The sequence below is a fragment of the Setaria viridis genome, chromosome 6 (genome assembly GCF_005286985.2).
Source record: "Setaria viridis chromosome 6, Setaria_viridis_v4.0, whole genome shotgun sequence".
NCBI lineage: Eukaryota > Viridiplantae > Streptophyta > Magnoliopsida > Poales > Poaceae > Setaria > Setaria viridis.
This window is the reverse complement of record NC_048268.2, coordinates 30,847,292-30,860,742: the sequence shown is the minus strand read 5'-3', so window position 1 is coordinate 30,860,742 and position 13,451 is coordinate 30,847,292. Positions and strand designations below refer to the sequence as shown.

The following is a 13,451-nucleotide window of genomic DNA, read 5'->3' as shown; positions in this document are numbered from 1 at the left end:
CTTCGGGTAGCGGGCTAGTTAGAGTTGCAGATCGACCTGAAGCTCATTAAAAATAGACTAATTCATATTTCAAAACAAAAAAATGAGATAAGAATGAACTAGCTAACTGATCTACTACTACCCAATAGTAGTGTCACCACCACTTACATCCCTAACGAGCGGTCCATTACTTAGTCAATTTTGCAACGACACATTTCCTTTTCGTTATCATGGTTGTTAATTAGCTAAAATATACCTGATGTTGTAGTTGTACCCCTGAATATTTTTTTGTAAATCTTTTAAAAAATATTATTTTTGTTAATTAACAAAATTTCCGGTTCTTTACAAAAATGTTTAGCGATTCGAATATGCATTTCAAGATTCTTTTTATTGCTCAAGACAGAGGGGAAAAACTCTTTCCCACCTGATTCATTGCACAGGAGAATAATTACATAATTGTGTCTCGAAGGGAAACACCGTAAAAGCATTTTAAGAGCGGAGATTACATGACGTGGGGGGTCGAAGGGAAACACCGTAAAAATGGCGCTGCTAGCGCTCGGACGTCCGATGGGAAATTTTTTATTGGATGCTCCGACCAAACATTAAAAATTACCTAGTGCAACATTAGCGGTTGTTCGCAATATGAAAAAAAATGTGTAAAAATGACTACGTTGTTCGACTCTGAGATGGAAATTCCCGCCGCAACATGAACACTACGTTTCATGCAATATTCACTGTGAAACATGTAGAAACAATAGTTGCAACATCGATACATGCTTAACTATTGTAGCATCCAAATTTTTTAAGATTCCAGACGTCAGTTGTGTAGCATTACCGTTTGACACCGTACGTGTTCATAAGTTTGTTAAGAATATGGATCATGCATTTTCATTCAACCGAAAAAAAAGATGACTTCATGAACTTCAGTCCGAAATGAATCGAGTGCAGTCCAAGTAGACACACCTGTTACCTAGCCTGCACGTACACTATGATCTAGTACCAGGTACTCTCGTCTGAGACGGGACGGATTAGGATAGGATACCGGATACGTACCGACGGGAGTCAGACACCAACTGCCGAGAGGCATTAACATCAGCCTGACACGGGCACATGGCGATGACCGGCGCCAGAAACGGTCGCGCGCCGGAAATGGCTCGCCGTCGGAAAGCGAGGCCGAGGTCGCCCCACTTCGAGGCGGCGCTCCGCCGTCCCCACCGCCGGCCGGCAGTCCGCCCGGGCGCGGCTGTGCTCGCACAGCGCCGGGTCCTGTGCGAGGTGACGAGGAAGGGGGCAGGCCGGGGCGCGGCCGCGCGCGCCGAGGCGCCGCCAGGTTTCTCGTTTCGTGCCTGCGGATCATGCAGCGCGAACAGTCTTTTGCTCGTCGCCGTTGAAGCACGCCCTGTGCGCGGAAAGTTGGATCGCTCGCGTCCTCGATCTCTCTTGATCTCCCCTGCCCAGCTACGAGTGTGATAGGGTTTCATGATGGATAGCATCCTTATTTTGACTGGGCTGTTTTTTCTTTTCTTTCTTCGTGTTTCTAACGGCTGGTGGTAAAACCTCTCATAACATTCATATATGGCAGTAAAAATGAAACGATGAAGAAACGGTGTCGAAGCTAGGTTAAGTTACGAGGGGAAAAAAGAGTGTGGCAACGAATGGAAATTAACACGTTCATAGCATGAGATGCGTGCAATGTACAAGCTACATGTGATGTGTCCATGTGCTGCGAGTATAGTCGCAAGCATGCAAAGGGCAGTCACAAGCTACATTTCTAGGTACTTACTAGTAAAAATGTAAGGCGTCGAGCCAAAAGTGCATCATCTTAATAATTTACACTACATATGATCGTACAAGTGCTGCCGACGCGGGTGTTCGTCGTAGTACGTACGTGCAAAGCTCCAGGTCCAACGGCGATTAATGATCACAACATGGCCATGCATGCCGCCGGACCGGCCGTCAGCTGGACACGGAAGGGTGGCCGCCCGGCGCGCGATCGTTCCATCATCGGTCGATCTACCACTGGCCGTTGACGCGGCCGGGGTAGGGTGCGGCGCCGCCGTCGTCCGCCGGTGGCGCCGCCGGGCGGCGGCCGCTGGCCGCGGCGGCGCGCTCGAGGGACTGCACCTGCGTCTTGAGGAACTTGACGTAGTGGATGGCCTCGTCCAGCATGGACGCGGTGTCCATCTTGGTGCCGCCCGGGACGAGCCGCTGCAGGATGCGGATGCGCTCGCTGATGCGCTCCCGCCGCATCCGCGCCGCCACGCTCTGCGGATCGGTGGAGATGCGCACGTTGCGCCGCTTCGGGGGCCGCACCATCTCCGGGTCGATGTTCACCGGCTGCAGCGCCGCCACGCGGAAGATCATCTCCCGCATCGCCGACGACCCCACGGCGGCGGTGGCGCCGCCCTGATCCCCGCCGTTGTCCCCGCCGCCGCCGGCAGGGTAGACGTCCCGCGCCACGTACGACTCCGAGCGGGCTGTGACCGTGGAGTACTGGTGGTCGTCGTGGTAGGTGGCGCGGCCGCCGTTGGCGCCGCCGCCCGTGGACATGTGATGAGGCACCGTGGAGAAGTGGTGGTGAGGAGCTTGCTGCATGCACGGCGGCGACGGGGGAGTCGACGGCACCATCATCATGGCGCCGTGGTCGGGGAACGCGGTGAGCTGCTCGAGCTGGAGCATTGCGTTCATCAGCTCGAGCTGCGCCTCCGGGTGGGAATTCAGCATGTCGAAGTCCATTCAGGACCGTGATCGAGAGCTCGACTGGATGGCAAGTTCTTGAAGAGTGTGTGTACAGCGAGGTCGGTCAAGAGGAGCTTGTTGGGGGAAAGAGCTAATAGTAGTGGTGCAAAGCTAGCAGCCTGCTCTTGTCTCTCTGGTCTCTCTTGAGGTTTATTGTGTTGTTACCATGTTGCTAAAGGTGAGGTGCTATTTATAGGGGATTGCTGGTAGCTAGGTGGCCTCTCTGGACTTGACAGGGAACAGTGTCTGTGTTCCCTTGCATCAGCCTTAATTTTAGTTTCTCCATTTTATTGGGGAGTCTTGCTGCTCCCTTTTTTCTGGCTTCACAGAGTAGCATGTGTTAAAGATAAACCATCCCTGTCTTTTGTTTTCCCGAAAATGATGTGTCAAGATAATGTCTCACAGAGACACGGAATCTGTTCTCTGACACCTCAGGACCTTTCAAGAATTGCCGACTGTCTGGCCAGCCCAAATATCTCCATGAAGGGTGCTTTTGTTCGGATATATGATTGGACCAAACATTTTTGTTTTCCTAATAAGTATATAATCCTCGTTTTCTTAACTTAGAAACCACGGCGTTCACGACACTACAGTTATTTCACTGTACCATATCTGTCAATGAATACGAACTATCCATGTCTTTGATTTAAAGCATCAGTTAGTTTTTTGGTATATTCCACCCAAATAAAAGTGCATTTTTGGAGTATTTTTTATTGCTTTTCAGTGAAATCTTAAACTGGATTATTGCTTATTCCTTCTGCATATTTCCTGCTGTGTCTCCTTATCAAAAGACTGCCGATCGTCTCAGCTCCAACAAGTTAACCAGCTGGTATTCCATTTCGTACGTCATGCATCAGCCAATCAGTGACAGGTTCGGATGAACGGATCCTTAATACGTCGTCGTTCTAATGCGGACTGCATTATTAGCAACCCCTGCACCTAGACGCAAAAATTACGAGAAATTTTAGTTCCATCACATATATGTAGCTCGCTATAGGTAGGTCTCTCACGCAATTGCTCAATATAAAATGAACGCTGATCATGTTCTTTTCTATTGGGAGTAGCGGCAAATTTAAATATCTGGAGAAGCATAAGAAGAATTTTTTTGAAGGAAAAAGCAGGGAGGAATTTCAATTAATTCTGTTGTACTTGACCTAATCATTGCGCACTTTTTATATAGATAATGAAACTTATGCCAAAATACTGTAGAAAAAAGCAAGCATTTTGCATATCTGGTGTGCACCATGAACGTCCTTCCGGGCCAACCTTAGGTACAAGTTTGGATCTACTGTTATTGTTGTTCTTGTTCAGACACTGTGGCAAACAGAACACGTGAGAGGGCTTCACTCACGAGTCACGACATCAATGGCCAGAGACAAGAGTCACTACATTTCGCTCTCAGGGGCGATACAAGATGGCGAAATAGAAAGAATGTAAAGATGTTTTAATAAACTCTTGAAAGTTGTCAAATGTAGGAACTATAACCATAAATAATTAACGATCCTACTAGGATTCATTTGCAAGATAGGAAATTGAAAAAAGAAGGAGAAATGGACAATGCTGAAAAAAATACAGAAATAAATTTATGTTTTCTATATAAAATTTAAGGCAATGGTACCTAGGTATTTTTATTATGTTTATTTATTTTGTTGATACAACTAGCTGGTTATATTTTCCTTGTTCTTTTTAGGGTACTCCTTTCAGTCATAAATACAGGATATTTTGGACAAACATTGGGTAAAAAATTAGAGCTTTACTATCTTTCAGAATATATAAAAAGGCAGATTGAAAATTATATGAATAGTACTTTTCCTGAATGCAATTTCATACTATCAAAATTGAACTGGGTTTTATACATAAATCCAATCCTATAGAAAACAGTGGTCAAAGCTGTTCATGAAAATATTGTGTTGTGTCTTGTTTTTTCATAAGAATCTAAGCCATAAATTAGTAATGCGAGAAAAAAAATTACAATTAGTAATTTCTGGCAAGAAAGAGACAGTTCCTGTATGCATATCAAGCTTGAGATGTCAAATTCCATCATGGTGTGGATGGTCCATCACAATATGCATTCTTTTTTTTTGATGAAATTTCTTTACCTTTTCAATTTAGCCAAGTAGAACTAGATTAAAATTATGTGTGAAAGCTTATGACTATACCCGCCTAGCCATTGCAGCTAGTAAATGACCATCAGTCATCAACGTGATAATTTCTATGATACTAAATGAACAGTGAAGCTCCTACCACTTACATTAAAAAAATAAAATTATTTGCATACTCCCTCCCTCTTAGAATATAGCGTTTAGATTTTTCTAAAGGAAAACCTTTTTAACTTTGACCAACAGTACCTCTAAAAATAATTTATTTCAAACAAAAAGGTTACATATTATAATAGTTGGTTTCATGATAAATCTACTAACACCATTTTTATATTATTAGTCTCTATGATTATTCCGTTGTTCGTAGACAAATTGAAAAGATTTGATTTAAAAAAAACTAAAAGTAGTTATATTCTGGAACAGGTGGTATACAACGGTAACCTATACAATTAATCTACACCCTTGTAACCATGAGTTGCTAAAAAAATTGTGGTTTAATTGTTCCTTTTTTTCTATTTTTCTAGTTTAAGGATTACAAAATTGCCTTAAATCTGCCAATTGCTTATGTGATTATGTACAGATAATGTGACTCACTTGTATTATCTTTTTTACATGTTACTTAATTTGATTACGTTTTTAGCTCAATTTAGTGAATAATAATCATAATATGTATAGGAGCAGTAGTAGTCCTATTTATAGATCTACTAACTAATATATCTCTTTCTCTGGCAGATCATCAGACCAGGACTAGTCCAAGAAGGCAAGAACAAATGCATACTCCAAAATAAACCCCTGCTATCAGTCTCCTAAACTTGTCTTTGGTGCATGATTATTTGGTACTTGGATGGCAATAATGTTCTTACAACCAAAAGTACTCGTGATCAAACTATATATTCCGTGCCCCAATCTAGAAATGCTCGTCCATTTAGCTAGTGTACGTTGATAAACTGATACCACACACGTTGTAGCAATCAGTATACACGTGTAGAAATTAAGCGCCCGGGGAGTGGAAGGGGAGTAACGGACCGCAGGAGTAAGCCCCAGCCCCAGCTCCAGCCACAGCTACGGACGAGCGAGAGCGTCCTAGAGCAGAGCGGAGCCGGTAGCGCTTGTTGCGGCCCCCGAGCTGCCACCAAAGGCCTGAGCATGGTCAACGGCCACCGAGGACGCCGGTCCGCCGGTCGGTTGGCGCCCGTCCGACGCCCGTCCTGCGCGCACGTCCGTAAATGGCCCGGAGCCCACAGCGTGATCCGCGCCGGAGAGCAAGCACGCTCCGTTCTTCTGCCGGCCTCCGTCGTCCCCGTCTACCGGAACGTCCATGCAGGATCCAAGCCGATCGCGCACTCGCGAGCTTGGCACTGGCAGTTTGGCACCGAGCGCGCGGAGCGTTGCGACCTGGGACAACGTAAATTGCTGTGTGCCTGTGTGGGTGACCTGACAGCAGTCTGAGTAAAGCTTGGACGGAAACCACCGCCTCTGCTGGGCTGGTGGTGGTGAAGTTTTCCGGCTCCGGGGTGAAAAAGCCCTGGAGCGTGTGGTAAAACCAAGCAACCAGTTACTGCATGCATCGTAACTTCTGACAGAAGACGGGCAAGAGTTTTCTCAGTTGAGTGAAATTAAAGCTAGTAAAAAAAACAGGTTTTACTTGTCTCTTGATCTGTGGTCATTTTTCAAGTCTGCTGGTAAGGTGAAAAGAAAATTCCATGTAGTACGACCTGATCACCTTGGTCAAGCCACAAAGCCGCGTGTGTCGGTCGACAACGGCTTTAACTTTACCAATTTTTGCGGATCAGCTTTTTTCCCATTGCAAGTGTACGTAGAAATTGGCGGCACCGGCGGGAAGAAAGAGAGTGAAGATTATTGATCGGAACATGCTGCATGCAGACCAATCTCGTGACATTTGTTGTACACAAGTAGTGTCCGACCTCGAAATGGAGCCGACCTTTCAAGCTACAGTCAGCGCCAGAACCCGGCTTACACATACGCTAAATCATACAGGACCTGAACTTACTCATTTGGCCTCATCGTCTCTGATCGCGGCCTGCACGTTGTGGGCACTGCCTGGTCTCGAGACTTGGCAAGGGAGCCATCTACAAGTGTCAGTTCCAGTGACCTACATCGTGGTGGGTGTCTCACTGAAAGAACCCTCTGCGCCAGGACACCCGTTTCTAGCATATTGGCCATGGGCTGTTCACAATTATTTCACATCAACATTCTTTTGCAAGCAACACCGATCGAGGAGCAGGCCGGTTATACCATGCATACACCGATCAACTGACCATGCATAAAAGTTTTTCGTTTTGAAAATTACCATAAAAATTCAAAAGTATATAAACAAATCACCTTTTCTGTCTTACCATGTTTGAATATATAAACAATTCACCTTTTATCTTTTACTATGTTTGTCATGGCCTGGGGGAAAAAAGGTTCCACAATATTAAATTGTCCATGGGATATATATCAAGAGTGTACTTATTGCAATATTAATCACCTAGCTACTGTTTCACCTTAAAAATCTAAGCTTATGGATAAATTAAGTCAACAATTCACTTCAAAAAAAGGTATATATACAGTTAAGACTCTTTAACTTTGGTCACTAATTTAAATAATCAGTTGAATCAGTTATGCACGTGAAAAACATATTATTTGACAAAGCATTACAAATACTCCTCCGTTACTTGCATAATCAAACTAGTCCTAGACTACTCCTAGTACATAGTATCATGCATATTGAATAAGTGTCTCACACGAGTTTTTCTTATGACATGGTACAGAATGAAGAGAGAAGAAGACTGGGTACTCCTGTGCGTACGTGTTTTGGGCCTATATCCAACAAGTTTGCAAACATCAATATACTATGGATTGGATTCGTTGTATTTATACGACATTTCAATGTGTAGAGAACTACATGGTACAAGGCATTGGGATCAGCTAATTCTGAAAAGATTGTACTATCACTTCAACGGAAAATTGACGGTCAAAGGTGCATATCATATTTAGGGACGTTTTGTTGATGATGTCCCAAACGACATACTGGACCGGAGGAGTAAATACGAGACAACGATATGCTGCATGGACCTGTGCCAAACAGACTGTCATCAACGACTCAAACAGGTTTGCGAGTCGCAGGTCCGCGTCTTCCGTCATTCTGTTAGCGTTAGCAGCAGGCTAATCTGCAGAGCTGGTCCGATCCAGGGCATCCAGCGACAAATCACCGGACGACGCCATTGTGTGGCCGGCCAAACACGCTATTAGTTTAGGGGTTCTGATCGATCGGATGCACCACAGGAAGTTAACAGGATGCGTCAAATCGCAGGTGCTGTCGCACAGCCACGCTAGAGAGCTAGCCTAGCTAGCTTCCTTCTCCTAGGATCCCTGCACCTGCACCTCCAGATTACATCTTACCTTGACACGGCTTGATCTATTCCGCAATGTGTTCACTATTTGCGCGTGATTCCAAAAGAAGATTTTTGTGTTGTGACGTGTGCTAGCTTTTGATGTCTCCCTGGTCCTTCGTTATTCCTCTTAGCCATTATCTTTGCTCCCACAGCTGCACATAGCTAGATAGATAAGAACACGTAGGATTGAAGAAACTACTCCATCTAGTAGTAAATAATTGACGTTCTGGAGCTGTCCAAACTGAACTATCCAAACTTCAACTAAAAGTTATTCTTTATGCATTAATTTGAATATTTGGAGGTGACACAAATAGATTTAACTTAGAAGATTAGTTTCGTAGAAGTGTACAATTGATATTTTCTATAAAAATATAAGAGTAAAGTGCATGGCCGGTCCGCTGTGTCACTTAGGTCCTCATACTATCAAAATGCATATCTTGCTCCCTAAATTTGGACTCGAGTTTCACTTAGATCCCTGTACTCTTTAAATACATATCTTACTTTCTAAACTTGACTTTGGGTGTCATATAGGTCCCTAAATCCTTGAAATGCAATGTCATCCCACTAATAAAACATAATAAGATCACATTTTATGCTTTCAAACAAGCCATTACTTTAATTAGCACATTTTTGACTTGTTTTATTGCCCTTCATCTTCTCCTAATATTGATCCAATAATTTATCTTATAAATGCCTAATTTTAGTTTAGAAAATGCAATTACGAGTTATTCAAATTTGGACAATCTTTCAAGAATAATAGAGCACACATGTCATACACACCTAGCAAGTTAAGATGTTGCCTCGAAAGTAAAAGATCATCAGTCTTTCCGGATTCAACACATCAATACTCTCCACGCACGTTGAGCTAAAATTCACTTTATTTGATTATAATTAAATTGTATCTATGTAAAATAAGATTTAATCAATTTAATTGAGATGACAATGCTTTTAGAGAGTATATGGACCTAGATGACACCTGAAGCCAAGTTTAGGGGATAGATTTGCATTCTAAGAGTATAGAGACCTAAATGACACCCGAGCCCAAGTTTAGCGAGCTAAATTTGCATTTTGAGAGTACGAGAATACAAGTAACACAGCCGGACAAGTTTAAGTAACACAGCCGAACAAGTTTAAGGATCATTCATGTATTTTACTTAAAATATAAAATAAAAAGCCTATAACTTGGAATTTGACACCGGCAGCCCGCGGCCTGCGGCGCGTAAGGCCGTGTGTCCGTCGTGGCCCATGAAGCTACTTAGCTTCTTCACATTTGTAAACTTACCGGAGCTCTCTCTGCTAGCAGGCCTGCGGCCCGTGAGGTCTTGTGCCGTACATCTTGGCCCATGAATGAAGAAAATTTGGCTTCTACTCCTTTCGTTCGTTCGAAATTACATGTCGTTTTGATTTACACGAACGAAATTACATGTCGTTTTGATTTACACTAGAAAAGTTAAAACGACCTGCAAATTAGAATGGAGAGAGTATTATTTTTTATTATAGTTTGTTGTCCATTCAACTTGGAGTGGTTCTCTATCTGTAGCACACGATTGATTGTCAGTACGTAGTACTTTGTATTTTTGGCTCTCCAATGTCCACACCTCCGCATACAGACTTGTCCGATATATGTTTGAAGTAAACTACTGTAACTAATATTTGAAAGTATCACCTTCTCTATGAATATATAGACTGATAGTCAACCTGCCGCCTTCGCCCTTCTGTTAAAAGATACTCTCTCCGTTCCAAATTATAGGTCGTTTTGACTTTATTAGATTCATAGACTTTGTTATGCACTTAGATATACCCTATGTCTAGATGCATAATAATATCTATGTATCTAGAAAAGTCAAAACGACCTATAATTTGGAACGGAGGGAGTATATTTGAAGGTACAAAATTAGACCGTTTTGCATTCTTAGTACCGTGCTATGCACGGGCCAGTATTTTTAAAATTATTATATTTAAAAATAATTTAGAAATTAAACGCCTGACTAATAATCAAAATTGTTAAATTACTACTCTCTCATTTTTTCAATACTTCAACATAATGTGTCCTTATCTTTATCCGGATTTGATTTATTTTTAATTAGTAATTACTCTATACATTTTTTTCATCAATATCCACACTTTTTTCATTTTATATCGCACCTCAATACATTATGTTTAGCATAAAAATTAATATTATCACTTCCTTACATACATGTATAAATGGTCTACATGGTGACACTTATCATGCCTATATATCTTAACTTAGGGTGCGTTGGGTAGAGCTCCCAGAGCTGATTCTCTGCTGAATCCAGTAGGAGCTCTGCCAAACAGTTTTTTAAAGAGAAGTGATTCTCTGCTGATTATGTTAAGTGATTATCTGAAATGAACTAAGAGGCTAGGAGCTGAAAAATGTAGCTTCTTCAGATTCTGTGAAGTGATTCTTCATCCTGATTTTAAGAGTTTATACTAAAGAATCAAAGAGAATCAGAATCAGATCGAGCTCTACCAAACAAGCCCTTAGTATTTCTATATTAATACTGATATAAATAGGTAATTTAAAATCATATATTAGTTTACTTTTGGATATTTATGTATGATGCACACGAAGATAATTAGATCTTTATGTTAGATTATTTTTAATAGCGACATGCATGGGTAACTTAGATACAAATTTAGAATGATATTTTTTAAGTTATACTTATGCATGAGTAAATTGGATGAAGATTACGGGGTAACTTTAAATTATTTTTTGTAACATCCCAATTTTCATATACATCTAAAATTTGGACCCAAAAACTTTTTCTTGAAACTTATATAGCAATTTAAACCTTAGAGCCAAGCATTGAAAACCATGCATCAAATATATTTTTCATGAGCACATATGCATTTGGTTGAACTAACTATCTACTCTACTTTGAGAATATCTCACCCCAATGCTTCTTTCAAACCCTTATACCAAAATCCCATTTTCAAATTTGAAATTTCATTTCAAATTTGAACTCAAACTCATAGTCAAATAAATGAAAAACTATCAAAACTCTAACCAGGCTGACACCTCCATATCTAGCCCAAAACCTCAGCCTACTCCCTCTCGGCCCACTCCGCCAACATGGCCTGCCGGCCCTACCCACCTACGTGATGATGTCACCATGATGTCATCATCTCCCACCTCTGGTTGCTCCCACCCTTTCCTCCTCTCCGTTCGTGACGCCGTCGCCGCCACCTATCGCCACGTCACCTTTGGCCACCCTGTTGCCTTCTTGACGGATGTGCCGTCGTCACCTACACCTCTGCTACGCCCTGCGCCCATCAGAGCCCTCCCTCCTGCTTAAGAACCCGACCACCCTTATCCCTTCGCTTGCGCGCCAGCCACCTTACCTCGATCTCTTCCGTCCCAGCCCGATGCACCTCTCTGATGAGTGCACCGTACCCGCCTGCACCAAGCGCAAATATTGCGCCCCTTTTCCCCAGCCGGCACCCCCTCTCTGACCTTATCCACCCTCGCCGCTGGTGCCACGTGTCGCAAAAGTCGCCGCCGCGCCACGTCACCTGTCCCCGACCGGATAAGCTCGAGGAGCTCCCCGAGCCTCGTCGCGAGCCCCCACCGGGCTATAGATAAACCTCCCCGCACTCCTTTCCTCCTCGCACCTCCCCTCTCCACCTCTCTCTTTCGCCAGAATAAGACCCCAAGCCGCACTCCTCCACCCGTCGCTGTGCTCTATCCCCTAGAGCCAGGACGGGTCAAAGCCAAGGTTGCCTTGTGGTTTGTAGCCACCACTCCCCATGTTGTAGCGTTGCGCCGCCGGCCGCTCCTCACCAAACCTTGCTCTGCCGCTGCCACACCTCACCGCCGCTCACTGTTGGCCACCTCTGGCCACCCTGCTGCTCGCGGATCCGTTATGCTGCTTGTGCCACCACCACCCCTCTACGCCTTCCCCGGCCTCCCCTCTGCCTAGCCGCCACACTGCCGAAATCCAACAAGCCGCTGGCGATGCTCCGGTTAGCTGCAGCTCTGTCTAGCCGCTTCGCCGCAGACGCTGCATGCTCCTGTCCACCCTCGTGCCTGAACCTTGGCCCAAACCCCCTCCTAGTCTCGTTTCCCTTATGGCCGCGCCGCCGCACAACTTCGGTGAGCCCTAGCCCTACCGTCGTCCACTTCTCGACCACCACAACACCCTCTGCTAGTCCGCCTTGCCCGCCTCCATCACCCAAGCTACCTCTTATTGTTCCCTATGACCAAAACCGGCTGGCGCGGGCGATTCCGGCGAGCTCTCCTGCTCGCACGGCGCTTCGGTGACCTAAGACCGGCAGCGTCGCCTACCCCCTTCCCCTCCCTACTCCTCGTTCACATACACTAGACACACACAGCACTCCCCGACCTACCACATGGCTTGCGGGCGTACCACGTGGCCTGCCACACGGACCACGCCAGCTCCCCATGCCGCATCACCCCCCTAGCCTGCCTGTCAGCCTCTCTCATCTCCCTCCTTGGTTCTGCTACAGCCACACACGTTATTGCACACCAAACCTCGCAAATCTTAGCTAGAAATTCCCAAAAAGTCACCAAAAATACTATAATCCATTTTAAACCCAAATCTGTGTTGTTTGCACAAATCACACATCAATAAACCCCCAAATTAATTCCTACTCCTTTTCCATAATAGAAAGATCCATATTTCATGTGACCAAAATAAGGAAATCATTCAAAAAGAGCCCTAGAAAAATCCTAGGAAATTTTAGGAAATCACTCGAGCCTTTTAAACCCCAATTCTACTCTTCTAACTCATGTTTGATGTATTGCTTCAATTGTTTGCTTGATTTATAGTCTTACATATAACTACGATAATGTAGAAAACGACGACACCGGAAACACGTTCGACGACACGGATTATGAAGAAGAAGCTCTGAATGACTCGGGCTTCAAGGAAGGCAAGTCCCACGAATCATCATCATATTCTGATCCCAAGCTTTAGTAATAAAATGAACCAAGATAATAACTTGTTTACTTTACAAGCTTTGCATATTTCCTTGTTTACAAGCCTTCCTTGATATCATAAACCCCTATACAACAGGTAATATCATGACTCACAAATCCTAAGGAAGAGTGAGAATACTTTTAGAAATGGCATAAAAGCAACTAAAGTGAGTCTAGCAACCAATTAAGGTTGGACCCGCGAGTAAGAGGGTAGCTTCGTTTAAGGATCCTATCCTAAAAGCTTACTCTGGTCATTTGAGGATCAACTCATGGGAA

General features: G+C 44.0%; 1 protein-coding gene across 1 annotated transcript; it reads right to left on the bottom strand.

The window, feature by feature from the left end:
• Window positions 1-1,625: 1,625 nt before the first annotated feature.
• Window positions 1,626-2,887, bottom strand: LOC117861481 (uncharacterized). Its single transcript, XM_034745047.2, has one exon. The coding sequence runs from the start codon at window positions 2,713-2,715 to the stop codon at window positions 1,993-1,995; it is 723 nt and encodes a 240-aa protein (XP_034600938.1). The 5' UTR covers window positions 2,716-2,887; the 3' UTR covers window positions 1,626-1,992.
• Window positions 2,888-13,451: the final 10,564 nt, after the last annotated feature.